This window comes from Metarhizium acridum (assembly GCF_019434415.1).
Source record: "Metarhizium acridum strain ARSEF 324 chromosome Unknown scaffold_31, whole genome shotgun sequence".
Lineage (NCBI taxonomy): Eukaryota > Fungi > Ascomycota > Sordariomycetes > Hypocreales > Clavicipitaceae > Metarhizium > Metarhizium acridum.
Genome location: NW_027094018.1, coordinates 997,947 through 1,025,114, shown reverse-complemented (window position 1 = coordinate 1,025,114; position 27,168 = coordinate 997,947). Strand labels below are relative to the sequence as shown.

Here is a 27,168-nt window from a genome sequence, read left to right as displayed (position 1 = left end):
AAAACGCGGAGTCTCTTGCCGATTTTAAACTCGTTGATCAAGGCTAATGCTGTTCCTTCATGGCTGAGGGAGCCACTGCTTCAAAGTCTCACACTGCTACCAATGCGATCTGACGGAGTTCGCGAAACTATGGAATTTGTGTTTTCTGTCCACCCCGACAGTCAAGCCGCCGCAAGAGGCTCGCAGAAGCCACAAAAAAGCGGTGCAAGCATCACTCACGGAGCCGTGGCTGCTGTTACAAAACTGCTGTCAGCTGTGCCATCTACCGTAAAGGCTGAGGACTGGTATGGTGCCATTGCACCACAACTACTTCAATTGCTAGATGGTGAGGCCGGTAAGGACTTGGCTAGAACAGCTTCTCGAATCGTGTTTGGAATTCTTGACAAAAAGACAACTGGTGCTCCAGGTAAGGATCTCTGTTAACATTGCCTCGGTAGAGCTTCACGCTAAGAATGGAGAACAGGAACAGCGGGGTGGAATGCCTTTGCGCAACCACTGCTCGAGGAGATCAATCCGTCACTCAAAATTGCGCAAATCCCCACAACTGACGTCAATAGCCAACAAGACGATGATGGTATTGTAGACCTAAGTCGTGGCCGGATTATTGTTTCCAGTGTCGAGCTTGAGCAGGCATTGAAGCGGTTGAAATTCCTGATTCTATCGAATCCACCACCAGGTGTATGTGTGAGAATATTGAAACCCATTATAATCCAATTGTGGGCACTTGCTTCCATCTCAAATCCGCCGCAAGTCATTTCGCAAAAGTATCACATCCCGGCCCAAATTCTAATCCAGACCTATCTGAAATTAGTTGGAAAGGTGGAAAGCATTTTTCCGATCGTTCAAAATATTCTCTGTGAAGGGTCTGTCGATGGTTCAAGCAAGTTCTGGAAATATCGAATCGTCGATGAATCAAATATGGAGGCAATTCTTCCGATTCAGTCCTCGCCTGACGACTCATACAGATTGAAAGAGGTAGACACGAAGGCCGGTAAGCTTGTGCAGATTCTTATGAAGGCCTGTTCAGATGAGCAAGTTTCCGATATTTTCCTTTTCCTCATGCGGCGTTGGGTCCGAGTCATGGAGGAGCAGTGTAATCCTGGAATTAAGACCACATCAAATGACGAAGCAACGGTGTCTCCCATCCAAGGCCTGGCTGAAGTTGCTGTTCTACAGAAGCTCCTGAATCTGTCACCGCAGAAACTAGTTGGCCACTTTGACCAACTTCTGGATATTATCTGTCAGATTCTCAAGGGTGATGGCAGCGCCCCCTTCGGGGATGACCTTATTTCAGTCGTACTCAGTCTCCTGAATCTTGTTATTACGGCGTCAAGCTTTCAAAAATCAGATATCAAGCCAGAATACTTGAGACTCATCGAAGACTCGCTCGAGAGAATCAGCAATTTAGGAAGCTCTGATGTATCAACTACTGCCAAGAACCTGAAAATGCTGCTCCAATATGCAGACGAAGTTGAGCCGGGGTCCAAGAGACCAGCACGCGCCCAGTCCATCCGCCAGATTGAGGACAAGAGAACTTATAATTTAGCCATGAGCTACATCACGGACAGCGAAAGTCCACCGCCGGTTGTTTCAGAAGGCCTGAACATGCTTTCCATGCTTATACTGACAGAAAGTCCGATCTTGGACATTACTGCCATCACAGCTCTGATGTCCAGATTGCTGAAGGACAATGAAGACTACATCAATCTAAGAGTAGTCAAAATCTTCACGCAGCTGGCCAACCGACATCCCAAGTCAACTACTCGAGAATTGCTTGATCACTATTTAGATGCCCAAGAAAAGTCTACGACTGATGTTCGACTCAGATTTGGAGAAGCCCTGGTTCAAGTCATCGAGCGTCTAGGTGAAACTTTCTCAGGGGATGTAGCTAGGCAAGCTTCTGAGACGATGCTGGCTATTGCTGGTCGACGAGGGTATAGGCCAAAGACGATGGCTAAGCAAGCTCGGGAGGAGAAGTTAGCTGCGGTGAAGAAATCACATTCTTCAAGTAGCAAGGAAGATGATGAGGATGAGGATATGGATCTCGATGATGACAAGCAAATCACGGAAGAAGAGAAAGCTAACAATGACATAATGGCACAAATTCTACAAGGCTGGGAGAGCAAACGTGGCAGCGAAGATATTCGGATGAGAACCTCTGCCCTCTCCGTCCTTGGTGTTGCGCTGGAGACCAACATCATTGGTATTGGACCAACGCTTGCATCAAACGCAGTTGACCTTTGTATCAACATTCTAGTCATGGAGGGAGATATTGAATACGGCATTCTTCGCAGGGCGGCCGTCATGGCTATCCTCAGTTTTGTGCGAGCATTGCATCAAGCAAGAGAGTCTGGCCGCTCGCTCGGATTCGGGCTCACGGATTCCAGCAGGGAGGATATTCAACGGACGCTGATTTACGTCGCGGACACAGATAACGATGGACTTGTTCAACAACATGCTCGGGATGTCGTGGAAAGTTTGGAGAACTGGTATGCCGGGAGTTTGCTTCCTCAACCAACTGAGACAAGTACCAGTGGCCTGGCTCGTCTCGCAGGGCTTACCATCAATCCCGAAGCAAGTACCAATCAGGTGTCGAAGCAGCCTCGTCCCAGAATAGAGGAGGTGGAATGAATATGCTTAGCCGATTCATTGGACGCATGAAATGAAGACCAGCGCATAAATTCATAATATAATTATGAAGGCACAGAGGTCCAGGGAAGTTTTGTTTTCAACATTGTACATTATAATAGTGTGACGTATAATGTCATAACTTTAGTATAGCGGAATTAAGTATTATTATTGTTAAGTTTTTTATATTCTATTTCACCTATTCAAATAATAGGTAAGCTTTGTATTAGGTAAGGCCCAGTAAAGGTAACACCATGTGCCTGGCCGTACCCGAACCAGAGAACCGTAATAGACTACGCAAAGGTGGGGTGAATATGTTTATCAGCTTCGTTTGAAGCATGAAATTGAGACCAGCGCATAAATTAGTGGTGTGAAGATGGGGGCACAGTGGTCCGGGGAAGTTTCGATATTAACACCATACATCATAGTGGTGCGACGTACAAGGCCTCGAAACATCTGATGGGAACATCAGATGAAATACCGGATTGGGGTTCTCGGATGATTTCTCCATTGGCGCATGACGAACCGAGGGTCACTCACGCAGATCTTTATGCACTGCCGTCAACTAGATCTGACACAGGGGTCTGAACATCACTGTTCCGAGCGGGCTGCAACACACTCTGGAGCGGGAACAGACAAAAATTTTACTGTGACTTTGTTATGCCAGACCGGGGTCCTTCTTTTGCACAGGGTCGGGGGCTATATTACACGGACTCGTCAAGAACCGCGATGGGCTGGTTACGGTCCGTTCAAAGTATTGGGCCGATTTCGCAATTGCGGACCGGAGCACTGCTTAATGAAATTATTGTGAAGCAACTTTATTGCAACTCCGTAGCGGAATTAGGTATTGCCATTATCGAGTTTTTTATTTTACTCAACCTATCCAAATGGTCGTGCAAGCACCGAATGCATCAGGTAGGGCCCAGTAAAGGCAACTCTGTTACCATGTGCCTGGCCGTACCCAAGCCAGAGAACCGTAACAAACCGCGACAATCGCCTAGAACGCATCGCGATGCGTCAGAAGCTAGCAGATTGGTGATAGTATATAGGGGCGCGCCGGCAAAGGCCATTTCGCGATAGCCTCAGCCCCGGCGTAAAGAAAGAGGATGAATTCGGTCCAAGATGAAGAAAGACACCAAAGAACTCGCCGCTAAGAAATGGGCACAGTCTGTTACTGTTCAGTACAATGTGTACAGTGTTTGGGTGACGAGAGAGTCCGCTGCGACCAGAGGATGTGGCTCGGAGATGTGGGTATGACTAGCAGCAAATTAAAAAGCAACATGAAAATTTTAAAAACCGCAGACTAGATTAGACTGCAGCGGTTTGATTCGCTGCAGGGCCGGGGAGGGAAAAAAAATCATCAGACGAACCGTCGCAGTTGACAGACAGCACGAGTCGGATGAGGCAATTCAGTGAATTAAAGGCGCAGGTAGACAAGGCGATAGTGGATCGGTGGCTTGGTTCCCAGTCACCTAGCGATGTGAATCGTGTTTCGAGCCCTAAGCCTCAGAAAGAAAGTATGCCTGGGGTCATTTCTGGACTAAGAGAATGGAGGATTGTGGAGGGAAAGTAGCAACACGGAGTATTGTTGAACGAAGCCACAGTGGACATTCCCAGTTGAAAAAAAAAAAAAAGAAAAAAAAAAAGAAGCATGTGGGCCAAGAGACGGTGTGGGAGCACGGCGGTGGACTTTGACTGGTGGCGGTTTCAGCATCTGTCGGGTGTGATTGTAGAGACGGTGAGCCGGCTGGTTGCCTCTCAAGTACCGTTGACTACGTACTGTCTCTTACTTAAGTCAAGTACAATATCCACATGGCTCCGTCCACTATTACCCAGGTGGCATGCCATGATGAGAGAAGTTTATTCATAACCTCGTTATTAAAGTACGTGGATGAATGCCTTAAATTTGCTGATCCCTTTTACGGATGCATGCATCACATCCATTTTACTTACATATGGGCCTCGAACCCTTCTGCCGCCCTTAATGTAAGCCACGACAATCCTTGACCTGGCAATATTATGCTCTGTACTCCGCACGTTGAAGAGTGTAATGTTGTAATGTCGGGCGTGGCGGGATGTTCAACCAGCCACAAAATTATTCTCTTACCGCCACGACAGCCATGCTACGGAGTGACTCCGTACCATGATGAATCATGGGTTCCGTCATTCAACGATAAGAAGCGAAATGAAGGCCGAGCGGATCATACGGCAAGGGATGCAAAAAGTCTTCAAACTTGGCTTGCATGCGCAGGGCGGCGTCTTGAAAACTCGAAACGCAGAGCAAAGCTGCCGACGCCGTGCGAGACGCCATTGGCAATTCATTCCACCGAGAATTTGTCTAATCGCGAGCGTGAATTTGATGCATCGGTTCACACGCGCAAATGACGGCTGGAGGTGGCGACACCGGGTCCGCCATAGTAATACATACCAAAACGATCCATGAGTGCCCGTGTTCCGCGCCTACTAGTGTCGCTTGGGGCTTTGTGAGCAACGTGGATCACCAGGAAGATCTGGTTGAGGTTTGTGAGGGGTAGAGTTTTTTCTTGTTCGCGAGTGAACAGGGCCGTCAGGGCTCAGGCACCTGATTACGGCGCCTAGTTCAGCTGGCGGTTGGCCAGATTCTAGTATGACGCCCTAGCCTGGTTCTGTGGCGACCTTGCGGGAAAGGCATGGAATTCCCATATCGTTCCTCATATTTTGTTGTCTTGCATGCGGATTGGCGACTCGAGGTCTTTCAGGCAGAGTTGCTGCAAGAACAGCAGGCCACGACCGGCGAGGTGAATGGCACGCAGTATCGAAGACACGGCGGGGCAGGGGAGAGTCAAAAGGGGCGTCAGTGCAAGGGATCAATGGATTGTCAAAAAGGCGATCGTATTGCATTATTTGGCTCGGGATGGCGCCGGAGAGTGGAGAAAAACGCCCTCGTTGAAGCTCGTTCAAGCCCGCTGGTGCCTCTTGCAGGGGTGCAGCCGAACGATTGGACCACAGCTCGTCTCAGAATTGCATCTCTTCCCGGTACCTGCATCTAGCGCCACTAGTCCTTCCCCTGAGCCAAATCGCCCAAGGGAAGGAGCCCATCTGGTTGTGGACTTTCCAACCACCACCGAGAAGAGCCAACTGCATGGCCAGAGACAGAAACAAACCAACCGGATACCAGGCATCGGACCACCTGAGCCCGGGGCGCTCCTGACGGAAACGCAGAAGAAAGAGACAAAGAAAAAAAAAAAAAAAAAAGAGCGAGATGCACTCTAGCGCAGTCTCATCCACGTGTATGTCTAAGTCTTCATCCAATGGAGTACCCCGTTAATCAAGTGACGATATACGGTACTCACAGCACAGATTAGCGCCGCTCTGGCCGCATCGTCACATCGTCAACGCTTCTTCGATTGTCCTACTTCGTAGTAGTACGGGCTACGCGACGTTTGATTGGATGCGCCCGCAACGCGCGCAAGTTGCCCATGGTGCCTGGCTTGGGATGCATCGTCTCCACACTACTTCAGAATGTCTCTAATCTAAATACGCCCGTATCACGAGTCCGCACCAACGGAATGGCATCAATTCATCTTTTTGGCGCAGCCTCGGCGACATCACAGCCCTCCACCATGCCAAGTGCCACGCGGCCCCAGCGAGTTGCTCCCACGTCGTTAGCCTCTTTCCCGACTATCCTGTTGATGATGGCCTTGGTCAACTGGGTTCATTCTGCTCTGTTGGCATTTGTGTCATTCGTGCCATCTGCGGCGTACGGAGCATTGTACTAGCAATCAGACCGGTGGCTGTGTGCCTTCAATTTGTTCTTTGCCTTGGCTCCCGATGGTTTTTTTCATTTGGGCCTGTGGAGTCAGGAGGGGCGGGATTCAATCAAGGTATGGAGAACTCGGAACGAACACTCGGACTGAAGAAAGTAACGTGCGCATTGCAGTTGTATTGTGCAGTACTCCGTACAAGCTGACAACCACGCAGCACCGCAATTCGTTTCGTCGGTTCTAATCTCGTGGATGCTGACCGAACCTTCTGGCCACGGGCCCCGGTCCTTGTTCTTGTTTTGGCCCCATGTCCATGACCGTCCAACATCACTGAACCCACCCCACCCACGACGACGCCGTGGCCTTCGCGTACTAGCTGCATTGGCCTGCATACTACGGAGTACGGAGTACGGCTATTCCTCCGTACATACATACAATACCTGAATACGCAGCGTGTATGTTGTATGCATGTATGTACATACAATACGGAGAACATGGTTGGAGAAACTTTCGATGGATACATACGCCACTTCTTCCTTACCTGCTCCGCCCCCCTCTCTCCTTTCTGGGCCTTCATATTGGCCCTGCTTCTCTCTTCAAAATCTTGGCTTTCTTCTCCCCTTCACCCTCTTCTCTCCCTCAAGTCCACCTGACTATTCATACACTCCTTTTGGCGCGTTTTCTACCGCCGTCCTTGCTATCACAGCTTTATATCGATTCACGACGTCAAGCAGGCTACGTCTCACAGAAAACCACTGACCCTTTTTATCCTTTCATTCTTTATCTTCAAGTGAGCAAGCTAGGCTACCACTTTCCAACGCGGAATCGACTTTCGCTCCTTGCCAAAATAGTCAAGATTCACGGGATTGAGTACCCCAAGTACAGTCTGATATCATATTGTCATTCAATCAGCAACTAGAAAGACCCTCACACGACACCAGGCTTTATCAACCTCTTTATCACTTTCATCACCGACAAGATGAAGTCTGCTGTTGCTACTCTGGGCATGTTGGCCGCCGTTGCCTCGGCCTACACTCCCGGCCGACACCACCTGCACTTCCCTCGTGCCAATACGACATCCGCTGACAGCCTGACTACGGTGACTGTCAAAACTACTCAGGTTCACACTATTACTAGCTGTGCTCCTACCGTCACCAACTGCCCGGCTCACCCTACCGACATCGCTACGCTGCCAGAGTCTCAGAAGACCACCGCCACTGTTACCGACACCATTGTCCTGACCGAGATTGTCTGCCCTGTCAGCGAGGTCGGCAAGGTCTCATCTTCAGTCATCCACAAGGCCTCTACCGGTGGCCTCACTGGTTCGACTCTGTCTCCTACTACCAAGGCCTCGCCTGCTCCATCTACGCTTCCGGCCAATGCCACCTCTGCCCGGCCAGTTGTGAGCTCAAAGATTGTGACTCTCACCCTCGGAACTGGCACCTCTGCCTCCGTTGTCACCTCTACTATCCTCGTCACTGGCTCTAAGCCCGTCGCTCCCCCATCTGAAGCAACCGCTGAGCCCACTGATGTTCATACTCGTGTTCCTATCGGCAGCGACCAACAAACCACTCTAACCTCTACCACCAAAGTCACGCGCACCGTTACTGTTTCACGAACTCACCCCACTACGCCGTCTGGAGGCAACCACGGCGGCGACAGCACCTGCGCTCCCTCTACTGTCACCGTCACCGTGGCCAAGGAGACCGTCACTCTTCCTGCCTCTACTGTCTACGTTACCATTGGCGGCCCTACCACTACCGATGCTGGCAAACCCAAGCCATCTTCTATTGCCGGCGACAAGGACAAGACCTCATCCGACTGCACTGATGAGACCACAACTCTCCAGAAGACTGTCACTGTTGTCCCCTTCCCTACTGGTAATGGCACACACACCAGCGGCTCTTCCAAGCCCTCTGGCTATGCTCGTCTTCGCTAAATCTTAGCTGGTGACGTTGCGGGACAATGAAGGCCAAAATAAACAGGGCGGATGATGAATTTCATTTTGCTTCTCACTTGTGAGCCATAAGCGTGTCATGGAAGCGGACCTCTCAGCGGAATAGTGGAGGAAGTGGCAATTTCTCGTTGAGGTCATCAACCTCATGTTGATAGGAACGAGTTGGATATAGACTAGGAGGAGACCATTCTCGCATCTCTAAGCAAGATTAGGGATCTTTTGTACCATGGATTTTTATGATATCAATTCAACAATCTCTGCAGAACAAAAAGCTAGCGTCTTGCCTGGAGAGAGATTCCGATGGTGCATTGTTTTCTTGATTTTGCTTGAGACTTTGAAGCAACTATTTACGTGGCATTGAGGACAGAAGACGTACTGGGCATGAACTGGTATGGATTCTTGCTGCAATTCCACAACCACTAGTTGCCTTTTTTTATTTGGGTTAGATATTTGGTTTACTTTTATTCTTCGTGTGTATGTACATATGTATTCTATCTTGGTCTGTCTGACCTGGTTTTGAGAAATGAACGGTTTGAATCTCGGAAACGACATGATGGACGCCTGGTTGCGTCGCTCACAACTCGAAGAATGAAGAATTTGCTATTGTTGGCATTTGTAAGACCCTATGGCCACGGAATGTTATCGACGGGACTATTTCATGCAAGGGCATTCCATGTATGTGTGTAACAGTGTCGACACGTGGGAATGAGGTCAGCAGTAAGATGTCGTGCGCGCATGTCGTCGACTCACACTGTGTCCCAGTTCAAATAGCTGCTAGGTTACCTTGGGTACCCAGGTACCTAGGTAGGTAGCCGCCACAGCTATCGAGGTAGACGGCTCGTCGCAGGAGCACGACAGGCACACTGCCTGCCTCTCTATCTAAGTATGTGCGCATTCGCACGCATCACCTTGGTAGTAGCTGACGTTCCTCAGCATATAAAACTCCATGCCCACGAACCGCGTCAATTGATGTCGCAGCTTCTTCTCGGAGCTGACGATTTCCCCCACCAGATCGAAGCACAAAGAAAAAGCTCGGCTCAGCCAACCAGATGGAGGGCGGTGCCACCGTGAAACCGGGTCAACACAGCGTACGAAGCTGATTGGTACAGGAGCTGCCAGCTGCTCACACTTGGGTCCTGTTTTAATCCATTTTCTGCCAATACCCCCGCCAGGACGTGAATGACGTTTGACCCCTCACTTACTTCCCCTCCATTTGAGATTTCCCTCCTTCAACATCTTCTCTTATTCTCAAAATCCCTTTCCCATTGAATTCCTACGCATCAATCAGCAAATCATGTCTCAGCCCAAGGTTTTCTTCGAAGTTTCCGCCGACGGCTGTATGTTTCTGCAGCGTCCTTGCTCACCGAATTCATGGAACAATCGCTAACTGACAGTGGCGTGCCCCTCCGCATAGCTCCCCTCGGCAAGATCGTCTTCAAGCTCTACAACGATGTAGTCCCCAAGACTGCTGAGAACTTCCGCGCCCTTGCCACTGGCGAGAAGGGCTTTGGATTTGCCGGCTCTTCTTTCCACCGTGTCATTCCCGACTTTATGCTTCAGGGCGGTGACTTTACCAACCACAACGTATGTGTTGCAAGCTAGCTGCTAGAGCTACCTCGCTACACCGAGAACACTCGTACTAATACACCACCTCTAGGGCACTGGTGGCAAGTCCATCTATGGCGAAAAGTTCGCCGACGAGAACTTCAACTTGAAGCACACCAAGCCTGGTTTGCTGTCCATGGCCAACGCCGGTCCTAACACGTACGTCTTGGCCCCCTAGCCCCTGCTGAAACAGCCAGCTTAAGAAAATAAAAACACACAAAATGCAATATTGACTGTAAAATTCCAGCAACGGATCTCAGTTCTTCATTACCACCGTTGTCACCTCGTGGCTCGATGGAAAGCACGTCGTCTTCGGTGAGGTCGTCGAGGGAATGGACGTCGTCAAGAAGATCGAGGCTTTGGGCAGCGGCTCCGGCAAGACCAAGAAGAAGATTGTCATTGACAAGAGCGGCCAGCTGTAAAATGTCTGAACCCCTTGACTGACTTTCTTTTTGTGAGGTTGACTAGACTCGTCTGATGTGTTTTTGGGCTTGGCTCTGTAATGAGTTAGCAAGTTGAAAAAAAAAATAGTCATACAGGTATGGAGACTGAATACGACGAGATGGCGCTACACAAATTAGAAGCTCCAACGTAATTTCCCGTGATGCCATGGTGCCTGTTCCATGATGCCCTTTCCACGGGCTAATGTATTATTTCGTAGAATGCCATGTCTACGTAGGTACTCAGTCGTTCAATAATTCGTGAATCCATGTATCCAGTTCCAAGCCAAACCCCATAATACGTCCCAAAAAAAACAAAAACAAAAAAAAAATCTATGAACGCCCCAAAGAATCCACAAACCAGCATTTTCCCCAAGCCATCCCGCCATGTTCCCAGCATTGCAATCAAATATATTCAACGTTTTGACCAATTGGCAAATAGCTCACCCCAAAACGACGTGCTCATACGCCCTCTGATCCAAATACCTGAGCAGCACCGCCCTCAACGAGGCCTTGCTCCTCGCCAACAGCGGCAGAATACCCTCCGTCTGCTCCAGATTTCCCCGTATACTATCCACATGGTCGCCGAGCTGCACCACAAGCGGGTGAATCTCATCGTCGTGCTGAATTCCCTGCTCACACCGTCATCAGCAACCAACGGGACCCCCTTCTCTCGAAAATAGGAACAGAAAAAAGCTAGAGAGCAACTCACCGTAAACGCACTGCCCGGCGCCGTCCCCGCGTCGCGACCAAAGATGAATCCGTCGCCGCCGTCCTTGGCAGCATCCGTCCGCCCGTCCTCCAGCTTCACCGACGGCGCGGGCGTCAAAAGATGGGCCTTCTTAAGCAGACTCCTCTGCTCCCTGGCCTGGGCCCTCGCGCCGGCCTCCAAGTTGCGCAGGGTTTCGTAGTCGCGCTCCAGCTCCTCCTCCATGGCGTCCTTTTCCCTGCGGAGGACCTCGAGCCCGTCGAGCGCGGGCTCGAGCTGCCTCTCGAGGCTGAGCTTGCCGTCGAGGACGCTCTCAAAGTTGAGCTCAACCTCGCGGCCGGCGTCGCTCTGCAGCGGCGCGCGGCCGACGTTGGCGGGCATGCTGGCCGGCGGGAAGGGCAGGCCGCGCGAGATCTTGCGCGCGATGCGCTGGGCCACCTGGCGGACGGCCGAGGCCGTGTGCTCGCGGCGGAACTCGGAGTCTGAGAGGCGCTGGAGGATGGGGCGCTGCGCGTACTGCAGCGTGGTTGAGACGGCCGTCAGGGAGGCGTTGGTCAGCGGCGTCCATTTCGCCTCGATGGCCGACTGGCGCACGCGTCGGGTGTGCGGGGCGACGTGGACGTAGGGCTTTTCGGGGGACGGCAGGGAAGGGCGAGATGCTTCGTTATCGTCGTTGTTGTTGTTGTCGTCGTCGTCGCGGGCTGTCGTCCGGCGGAGGGAGCCAGGCTGGTTCGGCTGGGGGATTCCTCGGCGCCCAATGACGGCTGCGCCTTGGCTGCTTCTTCGCGACGCATCTGATGCGCGGGGCCTCTTGGACGGTCTCTCGTCTTCGCCCACGGTGCTTGGTCGGCCCGCGGCAGAGCCCCAGCTCTCGCGGATTGAGGGCTGTGTTTGTTTGCGTGTGGTGTCGGGCTCGGCGTCGCTTTTCCTGGGTCGTCCGCGCCTTTTGAGCTGGTTGGACGCGTTTTGGGGCCGGACGCGTTTGCGCTCGGGGTTTGGCGCCTGTGTATATGCGTCAGTACTTGCGGAAAGAGAAAGAAGAGCAGTTTTGGAGCGTAGGCACCATGTAGATCGGTTGCGCTCAGCAATTTTTTTTGTTTCTTTATTTGTGGTCCGGCGATGTGGTGTGGTTGAGGCGTAAGTTGGGTTTGGCTGGGATGAGCACGACAAAATGGCGTTTTGCCCGTCAGAGCTGGTGGTGGCCCACATGAGCTTGCATTTGCAGACGGGGACCTAAGCGGCCAAAGCTCCCAGACGGGACGTGGTGCATGTTGTACGTACTGACGAGCAGCTGCAGGTCCTGACACTTCACCAAGAGGATGGATGATGTGAGATTACAGCCCAGCTTAATTCAGCAGAATGAGGTCAACCCTCGCATTGGCTTGGTGTCTAACTAGTACTCCGTACTCCGTATTCTTCACCACTGTTCTCCGCGCCCCACCTGCCGTCTTGTCCAAGCAAGCTCGGACGAACCATTGGCTTAGGACATGGACGGCCCAACCAGTAAAACGGCCCGTATTAAATGTCCTCCTGCGAATTGATTGGACCTGCACAAGTCCCAAATTGCCAAAGAGGGCTACGGCCGTTGCTGAGCTCCGTCTCTCTCCCCATTGACTGATGTCCACCTTGTCCGCAAACCCCAGACGTTGACGGCCGCCACGCAACCCAGAGCCCTTTTCGCGCAGGCCGTCTCTCCGACTCCATTTCCATCTCGTCTCATTCCCCATTTCCCATTTCCTCATCCCTCGACCTTTGTTTTGCTGTTTCATTGCCATCACTCTCCGCTGAGACGTTTTCATTCCTGCCGCTCAATCATACCGCCGGGAAACCATCCACCCCCGTGGCATCCCGATAAAAAAAATAGAAAGAAGAAAGAAAGACAAGAAACCCCACAATGCGCGTCTCCATCTCTGCCATTATCGCGGCCGTGCCGCTCCTGGCGTCTGCCCAGGAAGATCCATTGGCGCAGTACAAAGCGCAGTTCCAGACCTTCATGGACAAGATGAGCGCGTACATCCCCAACCCAGGAACGCACGATCCCGTGGCGGCACTCGAGGCGAAGCTGGGCAGCATGAAGATGTCTACGTTGACACTCGAGAACTGGAAGGAGACGCTATACGAGCCTGTTGCTCCAGGAGCTACAGTTCCCATCGAGTGGTGGGTGTTGATTTCCGGCCGTAACAAGACTTGTTTTGGTGAGTTCTTCTTTTTTTTTTCCCTACCCATTCGGCCGCGCGGTCCTTCCACGAGTGTCTTGATGTGCCTCGTTTCGCTGACACCCAAAACTCGCAGGCCATTGCGGCAAGGTTGAACAGGCCTTCAAGCGAAACGGCCGCCAAGTTCGCCATCCTCCCCGGCTCTCCGCACATGGGCATGCTCAACTGCGACGACCAGCCCATCCTTTGCAACGCCTGGTCCGCCGGCGCCGGCAGCATTTGGTCCATCAACATGCTTCCCGCACCCGCCACCATTGACATCTACAAGAAACGGCTCAATCTCACCTCCACCACCTCCGAGGACCTCGTCAAGCTCAACAGCGCCGAGTCCAAGCAGGCGGCCGGCTTCGTCCCCCTCGACTCGTGGTTCCATCCTTTCAACGGCAAGGCCACCGAGCTCGGTCTCTCCGTCCCCTACGGCTACGTCATGTGGGCGTTTGGCCTCGTCCCCAACTGGCTCTTCATGTTGATCGTCTCCTTTGCCAGTCGCAGCTTCATGGGCAACCGCATGCAGCCCGGTGCCGGCGCCCCTGGTGCGGCACGTCCTGGTGCACCCACCGGCCAGCGTCGACCCCAGTAGACCTGCTTTCTTGCGCAAAATTGGAGTCGTCGACGTCGTATTTTCCTCTTTACAACTGCACGTGTTAAGTATTGTGAGGTGGTGTCGAAACGCTGCATGTGTGAATTTTACGGACATGACTAAAAAAACCGAGATATCCATAAACCGGGGGCGGATGTGTAAAATGTCTTTTTGTGCTTTTTTCTTGGATGTAGTTTCAACAGGTGGCAGGCAAGGCAGGCAGGCGACTTACATGTTCTCTGGGAGGGTGCTCAAAGTAGACCAAAACACATAATTAATGCCAGTATTTTTTTTTTACGTCTTGCTCGCGCACGCATCCTGCAAGGAGGCCAGGCCCTCCAACACATCCTTCTTCAGCTGGGGATTGGACAATTTGCCGTACTGCAGATCGCTTAGGTCCTCAATGGTCTGGCGTATGGAAGCGACAAGCTCCGCCTCTTCGTCCTCGAGTCGCTGCATCTCGGACTCCATGGCTGCCGCGGCGCCATGGAGATCTGGGATCACGGTGTGGAGGGTATATTTGGCGCGTTTGGCGCCCGACTTGTCTCCAAAGAGCTGTGTTTTTGTTTTTCCCCGTCTTAGCCGAGAAAAATACTTTCAAGCTCCTCGAAAATTTATTAGAAAAAAAAAAAACGTACCGCTCTCTCAATGTCAACCTCCGCGTCGCCGTCGTCGTCCCTGCTTTCCTCCAACGCTACGCGGAGTACCTCTCGGCGCATGGCGACGCCGCGTCGCGCCTCGGCATCAATGTTTTCTGTGACGGTGTTGATGACGATGTTGCGCTGGGCTTGGAGGTCGCGGAAAAGGAGGCGGACTTGGGGGTGCGCTTGCCACGAGCGTGGGAAGAGGGCGCGGAACTGCTCGAGAGTTTGGATGGATGTAAGCGGCGCCGGGAGGAGGAGGTAGTGCTTCAGGATGTCGGATTCGGTTGGTGCCATTTTCTTATTTTATTTTATTTTATTTTTTATTTTTTTTTGAATGGCGGGCTTTGTCACGGGAGTGTTTCGTAAGGTGAGGTTTTGGGGTGACGCGATGGACCTCATTGAGAGGTGGATGATGGTGCCGGATCATGGTGGAGTAGCCACGCTATCATGTAAGTACACATCACACATGCCAGAGCTTGAGCCGCTTCATACATATGCCTAGGCACTGAAAAGTGAATTACGGTTTTCAGGCCACATTCTGATTCTGCAGTGGTTTATATAATTGAGCGGTTCGCCAATCGCTACCCACGAGACCGCCGAACCTTGCTTGCCCTCGACTGCTGGTGCGGCGCCAGCCAATCACAGGCAACCCCATCGATGCTGCACGGGTTGCTGACTCCATGTCCCGCAGAAAATCGCGTCGTCGCGTGCGCAGAACTATGAGATGCAGTCAATTAACGCGGCTTCAAATGTTCCTCTCACACAGACAAAGCCAGCCGACTGACCTGCTTGCTCGTCCATCCTGTGCTGCCAGCGCCAGCATTGGCCTCTCGCTCCGACCATCTGTGAATAGGGCGGTCGTCGCACAGCATTTCTTTTCCTTTTTTAATTTTTTTTTTTTTTTGTCACCGTCGACTGCGCCTCTAGTTTCCGATTTGCATGACGATTATTTTGGCAAAGCTTGTACGCCTCAGAAGCCCGCCCCATCCATCATCACGCCACAGGGACGCTATCAAAAGGGTTTTACAGAAACATCATTACAACAAGCACATTCTCTTCCATCATGGCTCCCGCGCGCCAACAACAGACGCCCCAGTTCAACAAGGACGAAAAGGTTCTTTGCTTCCACATGGACATGCTCTACGAGGCCAAGGTCATGGATGTACAGCCTGGCGAGAAGCCCGGCGACGGCTTCCGCTACAAAATTCATTACAAGGGCTGGAAGAACACCTGGGACGACTGGGTTCTCGCAGACAGAATCCGGCCGTTTGACGACGAGCACAAGGAGCTGGCTGCCCAGCTTCACGCCCAGGTCAAGAGCAGCATGCAGAAAAACTCCAAGCAACCCAAGAAGAATCTAAAGGGTGGCGACTCGGCCAGAGGTAGTGAGGAACGAGGCTCAGGCGCTCCTCAAGGAGGGAGAGGGGGGAGGAGAGGCAAAGACTGGGAATTGGAGCAGGTGAGGACTCTTTTTTTTTTTCGGTACAAGCTTGTGGTTATTTTGCGGTTTGGTCTGGCGTGTGCAGTGCAGCCGTGGTGTGCCGCAAGTGCTGGCCATGTTCACCACGGGCAGGGCGAAGCAAACATGTTGAGCCGCATTTGCCTTGCTTTGCAGTATTTCTTTGGGCATTTTAGGTATGGGAGTGTCTTCTCTTGGCTAGAGGATACCATCTCAGCGCCTAGTACGTATACTTGGGCGTCTGCTCGTTGCAACAGCTTGGACGGCCCTTGTGGTGCGACCAAACATGTGCTTGCCTCAACCTAAACGCTCGTCCTCGTCCCTTTTCCAGTCTATCGTCGGCCGCGGGCTTGAACTTTCTGGCTAGTGGTTCTTTGAGGTCTATACTCGTCTAAAGTATAAATGCCGTGGTATACACACACACACACACACACACACATATATATATATATCGACGAGTCTGTTCCTGGACTGGACACGGCGGCCTGCAAGGCATCTTTTCTCATTTTTCTGCACCCGTCTATTTTGTCCCAAGAAAAGACATTTCATCTTCAGCCGATTTCTTTGCATCAAAATGCCCCGCTGCGTGGCCTCCCGGACTTCCCAAATGCCCCCAGTCTGGGCGAGGCGTCAACACCACCAAGGCTTCAAATACGGCCAAGGTCCCCAAGGTCAAGGGGGTCAACAGGGTCGACAAAGTCACCAAGGTCACCAAGAAAGTGTCCAAAGATGACGGCAAAGGCTGCAAAAGCGCCAGGGCAAAGCAGCAGCCAGATATTGTTCGCCCACCAAGGGAACACGCACGCCAGACATTCCCCCTGTCCAACGTGCGTGGGTGCCCACAGACAGACGCCGCGACTATCGCGCCAGCGCCTCGACCGGATCCGCCTGCAACACCTCCGGGGAACGGACGGAGCAACATTGCCAGCAAGATCAAGCGTCTCCGCATGGCCCCCGATCATCTTTTGAAATTCCCCCAGGTCAACCATCGCTATCTGAGCTCCCAAGGAAAGATCCTGTTTGACAATCGCTACGAAGTGTCCCCCTCCCCTCCTGAAGCTTCCCCAAAGGGCTCCTCAAAAGGCTCCCCAAAAAGCTCCCCGAAAGGCTCCCTAGACACACAAAGGCGGCTCTCAAAGCCACACACGCCGGAGCCCAAGCAGGGAGCGTAGGAGCCCAACAACTTGACCAAAAAGTTTTGACACATGAGCCAGGCGCTCTCAGAGTTTGAACCGCAGTCATGAGTCGGCGGTCCACTCGTCCGGCGGTGTGTTCCCTTCTACCCGCGCTTCAACCAACTTCACAGGTGCTTGAACCACGGCGTCCAAGTGGTGCCTGTCCGGCAAACTGTCTTGCAAATTTCCACACGTCTTATTCAGTACTGCCGGACTGGCATTTTACCGCCACGCGACTAATCAATGGCATAGGAGGACGCCTTTCACAGCAAACCCATGATCAATCTCCCCGTGCCCGATCATATCCAGGCCATGCTCGTCGACGACTGGGAGAACATTACAAAGAACAACCAGCTTGTACCTCTCCCGCACCCGAAGCCTGTCACCCGAATCCTCGAGGACTACCTCTCATTTGAGCGGCCCCATCGGGAAGAGGGGTCCGCTAGCATGGATATTCTGGAGGAAGTCGTTGCTGGATTCCGGGATTATTTCGAAAAGGCGCTCAGCAGAATCCTACTGTATCGGTATGGCCCATCAATCAATCAATCCTTTCATGTCATTCATTTTGATTCATCCAACTTGATATTTGCCTTGTAATCATCATCACTCCCTAGCTGTATCCCTTGATTCATATACCAACTGCTGTCGTTTGACCAAGAAAACTAACCCCTCCAAGCTTTGAGCGCCATCAGTACATGGACCTTCGTAAACTATGGGACAATGTAGAATCCACCGAGTACAAGAGCGTCTGCGATGTCTACGGTGCCGAGCACTTATCCCGCCTAATTGGTACGCTTCGCCGCAGAAGCCCCCCTCCCCTTTTCTCCCTACTCTCGTGCTAACACTTTCATATTCAAGTTTCCCTGCCGGAACTTCTAGCCCAGACAAACATGGACCAGCAGTCTGTTTCGCGACTGAGAGAGGAAATCGGCAAGTTTACAGTTTGGCTAGGCCGGCACTGCGAGACATACTTTGTGAATGAGTACGAGACCCCGTCGCAGGAGTACGTAGACAAGGCGAGAAGCTTTTAAAGTTTGAAAGCGCACAAGCCCGAAATTGTTTCTATTTTTTCATCATCAACTCCATGTATACTACATCTCAGGTCCTGGGGGGGTCAGGGTAGCGAAATCGATGCCATTTTTTAGTCGTACAATATGATACAGTGATTTTGTTTGCTTTCCCCAGAGGATTTGCTTATATGCAACTGGTTCTTTTTTCTGTTTTTTCCCTCACGCTTCCCTCACGGCAAGTGGCAGCCGCCGGAATCACATCCTCCTCACCGCCCTCTCGACGTAGAACCCGGCGTCGGGCGTCCTCGCCCTCCTCACCTCCCCGGCGCTCAACCTCTCCCGCACCTCCTCCACCCTCACCAGCTCCTTGACCTTGAAGATCATGCCCGCAAACTGCGGCTCCACGGGGTGGAAAACGGTCTGCATGCGCTTCCGCAGCCCCAGCGCCGCGAGGACGCCCCTCGTCCGCTCGGGCAGCCCGATTGCCGAGCGGTGGAGGGTGATTCTGAAGAAGGACATTTTTTTTTCCACCTCTTTTCCGACGCCTCGTTTCTTCCCCTTTTGGTTTTTTTCTGGAATTACTTTGCCGCTCTGCCGGTGTAGGTGCTTGCTGTTTGGGTCCCTCGGAGGCAAAGGGCAAAATATTGCGCTCGCGGCTCGACAACCAGGGGAGGTGGGACGATTCGCGACTAATCAATGTTAGAATTTGTGAGCGACGGCCTTTGGAAGTGTGCTTCGTTACGTACGGTTACCGCATTGGCTGCCTGCGTTCGCGGGTTTGAATGTCGTTGGAGACTCGAGTAAGGGCGATGGTGACGGATGGGACGATGCACGGGACAAATTCAATGTCACGTGGAGTGTCCACTGCTGGATACCCTGTATCGTATAGTGGGGGTGTGCGCATCACACCGCCGGCTAGATTGATCCTTTCAGAGCTGTTGACGGAGTAACAGATGTAATGTTCGGCGAATCTGCCACGCTACTAGGCTGAAAGGCCTGAGTCACTTTAACAATCGTATGGTTAAAGGATGGGTCTTTCGAGTGTCATGGTACGCAGCAAAGATAGTTCCAATCGACACACTTTGCCTCACCTAACAAAATCACAACACCCTAAAATCACGAGGCGTGAGTACGGTAGAAAACAAACCAACATTCATCATGTCTATAATTTATTACGCGGAAACTAGCCATGTGCTGCTTCCTAGCCCACATTTATCGAGGTATTACACCCGTCACCACTATATCCCATCGCACCCAATCAAATGCACGTTTAAAAAGAGACCCCGCGCTCATAGCATAATTCCTTTTCGGCACCTTACATCTGAACCTCCACTCTGCCCTCGGCGCCAGGCCGGCCTTCGCGGAGGTTGGGCAACAAGTACGTAATATCATCCCAGGGGTGGCGGTACAGACCGGTGCGCAATCTCTTCTGGTCGAGGTAGTGTGCAATAAGACCAATGCTTCGGCCAAGGACGAAGAGACCGTTGAGAACACCCATTCCGAGATAGTCTTCGGCCTCCTCGGTGGAGAAAGCACCACAGTTGCGGAGTAGATCAACAAAGCAGACAGCAATGCAGCCGTCAACGTTGAGAATCAGATTGTCCTTCTTGGAAGTGGTAACAGTCTCAACAGCAAGAGCGTAGTCAAGCAGTTTGTGGCTGGGGAACTTGGACAAAACATACTCCTTGACCAGCTCGACACGCAAATCAGGGTTGTTGCGGGACTTGACTCTGTGGCCAATACCGGGGATGAGCTTGTTGGCCTTGCGCATGCTGTCGACAAACTCTCTAGGGCTCAGACCCTTATCAAAGGCACGGGTGAATTCTTCAGCAGCACCATCCAAGGCGCCACCAAACCGGGAGCCTATGGTCAACAGACCAGAAACAAGAGCACTGATCAGGTCCTTGCCGGCACGAGTAGTAATAATGGTGTTCATGGCACCAGACACGGCAGGACCATGGTCAGCAGTGAGCATGAGAACCATTTCGAGGAACTTGGAGGCGTAGTCAGGTAGACGGCGACGGAACCATAGCAGGGACATGACACCACCGATGCCGATATCCTCCTTGAAGACGTCGGAGATAGGCATGCCAGCGTAGAGGAGCTCTTGGCCTCGATCATCGGAAATGGTGGAGATGAAGGCAGCGGGCTTTCGGATCAGACCCAGCTCCTGGGCCCAAGAGTAGTCGATGGGAATCTTGGGAACAACGGGTTCGGGCTGGGGCACAATTGTGCCCTGCTTGACAAGCTTGTCGTAGACTTGCTTGAGAACAGCAGGCATCTCCTCAAAGGTGTTGGGGACGTGGAAACCAGCCTCGCGCATACTCTTGTTTTTGGTGGCGGCGGTCTCGCGCTGAGAGTTGGCGAAAGAACCAGCATGACCGAACTGGACCTCGGTCTTGAACATGCTGGCACAAGTACCAATGGCCCAAGCGACAATGGGTTTGGTAATGATGCCCTGCTTGACGGCCTCAATGACCTTGTACTCTTCAACACCACCTACTTCACCAAGCAAGACCAGAATCTTGCAGTCGGGGTCGGCCTGATATCGCAGCATGTGGTCAATGAAGGTGGTTCCAGGGTACCTGTCACCACCAATAGCAATACCCTCGTAAACACCATCGGTGTTCTGGGAAATAATGTTGTTTAGCTCGTTGGACATGCCACCAGACTTGGAGACATAGCCGACGGAGCCCTTGCGGTAGAGCTTGGAGGCAACAATGTTATCCATCATACCGCCAGTGTTTCCAATCTTGAAACTGCCAGGCTTGATACCACCAACAGTAGCAGGGCCAATAATAGTGACACCCTTCTTCTTGGCAACATGGGCAATCTCACGAGCTCGCTATCACATTGTTAGCAAAAGACATGACGCGAGTTGGGATTTTGGTGGGGTAACGGCTTCAACATTTTGAGAGAGAAGACAGTCAACACCCCATCAGGTACAGAAACTTACTCGCTCTGGAACACCCTCAGCAATGATGGCAATGGTCTTGATCTGAGGGTACTGCATGAGCTCCATGGTAGAGCTGTAGACGCTTCGGGAAGAAGCAAAATTGACGACGACGTCAACGTCGGGGTGCTTGGCCATGGCCTTGTCAACCTGCTGGTAGACAGGCAGCAAGGTCTCGCTGGTGCCCCAGTACATCTTGCTAACAAACTGACCGCCAAAAGTATAGATAATACCAGCAACCGAAGGAGTCTTGCGCTTGCAGATGAAGTCGAAGTCCAGCATGCCCTGGACGGCACGAGGCTGGAGACCATAGACAAAGCATCGGGTCTTGTCGTTGAAGAGAGCGTGCTCAGGAAGAGGGCTCAGTGGTCGGCTAGGAGCAGCGAAACGCTGAATATGGTCGTTGGCAGAGAGCAGGCCTTTGACGCCATTGGCGCCATTGTTGCCATTGTTCGTCATTTGAGCCATGGCTGGACGTGAATGTCGTCCGTGTCAGGAACGTGGGATGATGGAAGACGAGAAAGTGGTGACGGCGGGGAGAAGTAGGTGATTTTCTGGTGCGGGCCACTGGTGAGTTATGGTCAGCAACTAGTACAGCTTTATTGCGGCACAGCTGTGCGAACCCGCTGGAAGATTTTGCAATTGCAAAAGGGAGATGGTGAGATGAAGAGAGGGGGGAAGCGGCGAGAGATTCCAAGACGGTAAAGTCAATGGGGGGATGGAGGAAGAAGAAGGTGGAATTTCAGGAGAGAAGAGTGAGAGCGCAAGATGAGCTTCCTGGATGCTGAATAGTGAAACGACTGCCTGGGCGCGCAGAGACTAACAGAGCTGCCAGGCTCCTCAGCGCTGAAGTGTGTGTGGTGGTGCACTGCCTGCCCGCACCGCCGTTGGCGGGCGCTGTTGCTTCCATGCTCTGAAGTCAATCGTCTGCGGGTTACTCAAGCAGGCTGGGCCAGCTAGAATACCTAGTAGGTACCTAGGTACCTAGGTATGTTGTGGGCCAGCAGATCCGACCCTGCAGAAGCCAGCCGACACAACAGCTCCAGAGTACCAGGCGTCCAGCACCCACCGTCTACCGGAGGTGGCATTTGTCCGTCACGGCGACGCGACCTGGGGGGAATGCACGTTAAAAAAAATCAAACAAACTTACCGATTGACGTGGTAACTGTTATTCCCTGGCACGATCTGCAATTCCTACTGCCTTGTCATGCGCGGAGGCTTTGAAGCGAGGACGAATGAAGCAACTTTTTCTGAACAGCTCCAGACGTACGGTCCAACCTTGCGCAACTGTGAACTGTCAAGCCCGGGCTTCCCAAGCTCCAACCTCTCCCAGACGGGTACAACTTCGAAAGCGGAGCAGTGCGTCAAAGTATCGGTGCGAGTGACGGGGGCATCCGCGAATTGTAGATTCTGATGGGATGAGGACGGGCCCGAAAAATGAGTTGGGGCGGTATTATTTTGTTGTCCCCTTTGGCACCTTGTTGTTTTGCTTCTGGTCGACTCTGGTTAATCTGTTGAATCGTCCTGGTGGTGACTATTGAGGCTAGGAAAGTGAAAGTGGCGGACCCTTGTCCCGCCGCAGCTACCAGAGGGCCCCAGAAAAAGCGTGGCCCCGCGTACCGGTACTTTCACCAAATTCAAGGCCGGTTTCGGGGGGTGGTTCAACGCGCTGGCTGACACTCGAGCACCAGACTTGAGAATTCCATTGGAAAAGCTCAACATCAACGGCTTCCAGGGCTTCTGCGGTTTGCCGTCTTGATACAATTACCAGTGCCCTGTCCCCAATGTCTGGGAATAATGCCCGGGCTCGCTTCCACTCACACCCGTCAAGAAGGGTTTCGGACCCCGAACCTGAATCTCAAGATACGCTCGCTGCTTATGCTTATCCCGCTTATTCGGGGTCAGCCAGACGTTCTCAGACGCTGCTGCTGCTGCTGCAAGTTCACTACCCAATGAGTATAGAGGGCCAGACCGGAAGTCATGCATAATCAACGCAGGCTGGCGGGATGATTATGACTCTCTGCGAGAATTGTGGCTTGGGCATGATGGCAGTGCACGAGGTGTTGGAGGGGTGAATATCGTCGTCTCTTGTGGAATGCGACATCCGTTCCATTTCGGCAGGGTAGTTCAAATGCTGGCCCCCACCCTATTAGTTATTTAGTTGTTCCGTCGACCACCGCTTGGTGTTCACAGCCTTGGTTCTGTAATTCAACACGGCAGAAGAAGGCGTCCGTGCTGCGAGCTGCGACGGGAAATGGAGCTCGGAATCCGGGCATCACAGACTTGTTGGCCCGTCTGTTGAACGCGCAGCGACGTCAGAGTTGCCCCGTTGCTTTTGAAGTCGACAACCTGTGGGTTTGTTTGCTCAAGTCTTCTGCAGTCGTCACTCCTGGCTTGATGATTCTCAGCACTTGCCTCTCCCATTTCATTGGGAAACCAGTTGACACCGGAATAACAGAAAGGGGGCCCATTTCATGAATGAAGCCGGCCGCCAGGGTCCTGACAGGAATTGGCGAACTCATGTGGGCCGCCTCAACTGCTCTGAATTGTGCCAGATGCCCCGAGTGGCCCCCACTTGGCACCTCTCAACCGCTGGGGCATGCCTGAATTGAATGTACCGGTACGGAGTACTCGCGGTCTGCGTGTGTCGGTGGTCTCATCGCTTCTCATACTCGAGCTAAGGCTCAGAGCTGCTGGGGATGGCTGCGTCACCCCAATGCTTTTTTTTTTTTTTTGGTCGCCGTGGTACGGAGTACTTCGTATCAAATCATCTTGGGGCCACCGCCAGTATGCCCATGCCCGCCAAAATAGCCCACCGCCATTGCTGCCAGGGCTTGGTTGTCGTCTCAAAGACAATGAAGCCGTGAGCATCCTTCACCGCACTTCAGTGTTCAGAGAAATGGTGCTCCGAGCCCCGTGTTCACCGTAATCCGTAGTCGCCAGATAGAACCTGGACGAACAGTGGCACCACACATGAGCAGTGATGTGATTCCATGTATGTGTGAAGTCGGCGGTGGGCGCGCCTGGTCCTCCTCCAGCAGTGACCCAGACTTGAACTTGATGCACTGCGGGGCCTGCGGCAGGCACGAACAGGCACTCGCCTTCCTTCCCGTTGCCCCTCTCGATTGAGCACTCCAGCACTTGAAGACGCTCCGTCCACCACCGCCGCCGCCCGCATCCTGCCTGGCTGGAGCTTTCCAACGCTGAGCCCAAAATTTTGAAAGCTGACTTCGGCCTCGACCTTGACTGTCACACCTTCTCCGCCATCTTCATCTTCGCTCCAGATAATCAGGCCTATTCCCCGGGATTCCTGTCAGGATCTCTTTTCCGTTGCAACTTGCCCCGTCTGCAATTGCAACCGCAAACTTTCTCCCGCTTCGCTCCCAACGTCCAGCTTGAGCTTGCCTCTGCATTGGTATGTGCAGCCCAACCCACTTCGTCGGATCTGTGCAAGGTGTTGAGCAACGTGTTTCCCCCTCAACGTCATTCGCGCAACTCGCACTTTTCCGCCAAGGTCTCCCGAAACCAGAATCAAATTTCTTGCTAACGGCTTTGCGCAGAAGGATATTTCAGACCGAGCGCTCTAGGACAGAGACACCCCGAACATCTCCTATTCCACGCCAATTCGTCTTCGCCGCAGCTCACCATGTCCGCCAAGGCGATTCTCGAGGCCGACGGCAAGGCCATCCTCAACTACCACCTCACTCGTGCTCCCGTCATCAAGCCCACCCCTCTTCCTACGCCAACCAAGCACAACCCTCCTCCCAAACTGGCCTCTCTGCACTTCCCCGAGGACGCCAGCGTTGAGGATGTCCTGGACCAGGCTGAGGCCACCTTCCCTTGGCTCCTCCTGCCCAATGCTAAGTTCGTCGCGAAGCCCGATCAGCTCATCAAGCGCCGAGGCAAGAGTGGTCTTCTGGCTTTGAACAAGACTTGGCCCGAAGCCAGGGCCTGGGTTGCTGAGCGAGCTGGAAAGGAGCAGAAGGTTGAGCACACCACTGGTGTCTTGAGACAGTTCCTTGTCGAGCCCTTCGTGCCTCACCCTCAGGATACCGAGTACTACATCAACATCAACTCCGAGCGTGATGTAAGTGAACTTTTTTTCTTTGTCCATCCTGCCCAAGAGTCCATATTTTGGCCTAGACTTCCGAGTGGTTGTGGCTCATGGCACGCTGGCACTGTCGTGGCTTCGAGGGTATTCCACCCCTCCAGCAAGAACATTTGGCATGCATTTGCTCATTTTTGTCGCAATCAAGAAAACCGGATTTTAAAATGGTGGTTCTTTCCTTATTTTTTTTTCGTTGAATATTGTGTGCCGGTGAAAGAGCGGCAGCTGCCCATCTTATGTGGAAGGGGTAGTGGGTTCTGGCGGCGGCCTACATTGGTCGCTCACTACCCAGCTCAAGGGCGGACGGGCCGGACGGGCGAACGGATGTCACAACAGAGGGGGTCCATGGTTACCTTTACAAATCCTAAACCCCGCGCCGACTATGTTCTAAGCCCACGGTGGACTCTAGAGCGTTCCTAGTTTGAGCACATATATCTACTGGACCATTTCTTTACTATTTCCGTTTTAGGCATGTTAGATGCTAACTTTTTGATCGCCTCTCTAGGGTGACTGGATTCTCTTCACCCACGAGGGTGGTGTTGATGTTGGCAATGTCGATGAAAAAGCCAAGAAGCTGTTGATTCCCGTCGATCTTGCAGAGTTTCCTTCAAATGAGGAGATTGCCGAATCTCTCCTCAAGGAGGTTCCTAAGGGCGTCCACAATGTCTTGGTTGATTTCATCAGCCGACTGTACGCTGTGTACGTTGATTGCCAGTTCACATACCTCGAGATCAACCCCTTGGTTGTGATTCCCAACGAGGACAAGACTTCTGCTGTTGTCCACTTCCTCGATTTGGCTGCCAAGTTGGACCAGACTGCCGACTTTGAGTGTGGTGTCAAGTGGGCCATTGCTCGCTCTCCTGCTGCCCTTGGTCTTACCAACGTTGCTCCCGCAAACGGCGAAAAGGTCAACATTGATGCTGGTCCTCCCATCGAGTTCCCTGCTCCGTTCGGTCGTGAGCTGACCAAGGAGGAGGCTTATATTGCTGAGATGGACGCCAAGACGGGTGCCTCTCTCAAGCTTACTGTCCTGAACCCCAACGGCCGCATCTGGACTCTTGTTGCCGGCGGTGGTGCTTCTGTCGTCTATGCCGATGCCATTGCCTCTGCTGGCTTCGCTGACGAGCTGGCCAACTATGGTGAATACTCTGGTGCTCCCACCGAGTCTCAGACCTACCACTATGCCCGCACGGTCCTGGACCTGATGCTCCGCGCTCCCATGTCCGACAAGGGCAAAGTTCTCTTCATTGGCGGCGGCATTGCCAACTTCACCAACGTTGCCAGCACTTTCAAGGGTGTCATCCGGGCTCTGCGTGACTACGCTACCCAGCTGACGGAGCACAACGTCCAGATCTGGGTCCGTCGTGCCGGACCCAACTATCAGGAGGGTCTCAAGAATATGAAGGCTGCCACCCAGGAATTGGGCCTCAACGCCAAGATCTTCGGCCCTGAGATGCACGTTTCCGGTATCGTGCCGCTGGCCCTCATCCCCGGCAAGTGGGAGGAAAGCAAAGCCGAAGAATTCAAGGGTTGAATACGTAATTGACGAAAGATATACAAGATATACGAAGCATAGGGGTGGTGATTGGAGATTTTGTGCGGACATAGGGTGTGCAGCGAAAGGGAAGATCATAGATGGTAACGTTAATTGGCACCTCGTGTTGTTGTATTTTGCAAGCTAGACTACGGAGACATCTGAGCTATTTCAATATTGGGCCTTGACCGCTGCCTGGACAGACGGCAAGGGGCATGTATGGGCTACGAGACGGGCAAGGGGACGGCTCTAAACAAACGATAATCAAAAACCATGCACTTACATATCGTGCTTGCTGCCTTGTCATGTAGCATACCTAGTAGCTGTGTGACTCTCATTGCCACACGTGCACATACAGATATGATTGGATCGTAAGATGCCAGAACAAAAAGTATTGCTTATTGCCC

General features: G+C 52.5%; 12 protein-coding genes across 12 annotated transcripts; 8 read left to right on the top strand and 4 right to left on the bottom strand.

The window, feature by feature from the left end:
* The first annotated feature begins 368 nt into the window (after nt 1-368).
* On the top strand, nt 369-2,804 carry J3458_005140 (uncharacterized protein). The gene is made up of 2 exons (XM_066118618.1): nt 369-406; nt 459-2,804. Exon 2 carries the CDS (start codon nt 919-921, stop codon nt 2,629-2,631), a length of 1,713 nt encoding a protein of 570 aa, XP_065976138.1. The 5' UTR covers nt 369-406; nt 459-918; the 3' UTR covers nt 2,632-2,804.
* A 1,671-nt stretch (nt 2,805-4,475) lies between these two features.
* On the top strand, nt 4,476-5,343 carry J3458_005139 (uncharacterized protein). Its single transcript, XM_066118617.1, has one exon. The coding sequence runs from the start codon at nt 4,648-4,650 to the stop codon at nt 5,011-5,013; it is 366 nt and encodes a 121-aa protein (XP_065976137.1). The 5' UTR covers nt 4,476-4,647; the 3' UTR covers nt 5,014-5,343.
* Nucleotides 5,344-7,350: 2,007 nt separating this feature from the next.
* On the top strand, nt 7,351-8,310 carry J3458_005138 (uncharacterized protein; the record flags this gene model as incomplete). Its single annotated transcript, XM_007811769.2, has 1 exon — nt 7,351-8,310. The coding sequence occupies one exon, from the start codon at nt 7,351-7,353 to the stop codon at nt 8,308-8,310; it is 960 nt and encodes a 319-aa protein (XP_007809960.2).
* Nucleotides 8,311-9,575: 1,265 nt separating this feature from the next.
* On the top strand, nt 9,576-10,519 carry PPI1 (cyclophilin peptidyl-prolyl cis-trans isomerase Cyp2). Its single transcript, XM_066118616.1, has 3 exons — nt 9,576-9,912; nt 9,986-10,092; nt 10,181-10,519. Exons 1-3 carry the CDS (start codon nt 9,700-9,702, stop codon nt 10,353-10,355), a joined length of 495 nt encoding a protein of 164 aa, XP_065976136.1. The 5' UTR covers nt 9,576-9,699; the 3' UTR covers nt 10,356-10,519.
* On the bottom strand, nt 9,743-12,415 carry J3458_005136 (uncharacterized protein). The gene is made up of 3 exons (XM_066118615.1): nt 12,146-12,415; nt 11,086-12,084; nt 9,743-11,005 (listed from the first exon to the last, which is right to left on the bottom strand). Exons 1-3 carry the CDS (start codon nt 12,146-12,148, stop codon nt 10,817-10,819), a joined length of 1,191 nt encoding a protein of 396 aa, XP_065976135.1. The 5' UTR covers nt 12,149-12,415; the 3' UTR covers nt 9,743-10,816.
* A 561-nt stretch (nt 12,416-12,976) lies between these two features.
* J3458_005135 (uncharacterized protein) lies at nt 12,977-13,393 on the top strand (the record flags this gene model as incomplete). Its single annotated transcript, XM_066118614.1, has 1 exon — nt 12,977-13,393. The coding sequence occupies one exon, from the start codon at nt 12,977-12,979 to the stop codon at nt 13,391-13,393; it is 417 nt and encodes a 138-aa protein (XP_065976134.1).
* Nucleotides 13,394-13,449: 56 nt separating this feature from the next.
* J3458_005134 (uncharacterized protein) lies at nt 13,450-13,878 on the top strand (the record flags this gene model as incomplete). Its single annotated transcript, XM_007811772.2, has 1 exon — nt 13,450-13,878. One exon carries the CDS (start codon nt 13,450-13,452, stop codon nt 13,876-13,878), a length of 429 nt encoding a protein of 142 aa, XP_007809963.2.
* A 294-nt stretch (nt 13,879-14,172) lies between these two features.
* On the bottom strand, nt 14,173-14,816 carry J3458_005133 (uncharacterized protein; the record flags this gene model as incomplete). Its single annotated transcript, XM_007811773.2, has 2 exons — nt 14,173-14,433; nt 14,517-14,816. 2 exons carry the CDS (start codon nt 14,814-14,816, stop codon nt 14,173-14,175), a joined length of 561 nt encoding a protein of 186 aa, XP_007809964.1.
* Nucleotides 14,817-15,273: 457 nt separating this feature from the next.
* Nucleotides 15,274-18,855, top strand: EAF3 (Esa1p-associated factor). The gene is made up of 4 exons (XM_066118613.1): nt 15,274-15,981; nt 17,409-17,680; nt 17,833-17,945; nt 18,015-18,855. The coding sequence occupies exons 1-4, from the start codon at nt 15,586-15,588 to the stop codon at nt 18,185-18,187; spliced, it is 954 nt and encodes a 317-aa protein (XP_065976133.1). The 5' UTR covers nt 15,274-15,585; the 3' UTR covers nt 18,188-18,855.
* MRPL33 (mitochondrial 54S ribosomal protein uL30m) lies at nt 18,261-19,336 on the bottom strand. The gene is made up of 2 exons (XM_007811776.2): nt 18,913-19,336; nt 18,261-18,855 (listed from the first exon to the last, which is right to left on the bottom strand). The coding sequence occupies exon 2, from the start codon at nt 18,683-18,685 to the stop codon at nt 18,422-18,424; it is 264 nt and encodes an 87-aa protein (XP_007809967.1). The 5' UTR covers nt 18,686-18,855; nt 18,913-19,336; the 3' UTR covers nt 18,261-18,421.
* Nucleotides 19,337-19,481: 145 nt separating this feature from the next.
* On the bottom strand, nt 19,482-21,587 carry acl1 (ATP citrate lyase subunit 1; the record flags this gene model as incomplete). Its single annotated transcript, XM_007811777.1, has 2 exons — nt 19,482-21,011; nt 21,123-21,587. The coding sequence occupies 2 exons, from the start codon at nt 21,585-21,587 to the stop codon at nt 19,482-19,484; spliced, it is 1,995 nt and encodes a 664-aa protein (XP_007809968.1).
* Nucleotides 21,588-24,765: 3,178 nt separating this feature from the next.
* Nucleotides 24,766-26,761, top strand: acl2 (beta subunit of ATP citrate lyase; the record flags this gene model as incomplete). Its single annotated transcript, XM_007811778.2, has 2 exons — nt 24,766-25,206; nt 25,733-26,761. The coding sequence occupies 2 exons, from the start codon at nt 24,766-24,768 to the stop codon at nt 26,759-26,761; spliced, it is 1,470 nt and encodes a 489-aa protein (XP_007809969.2).
* Nucleotides 26,762-27,168: the final 407 nt, after the last annotated feature.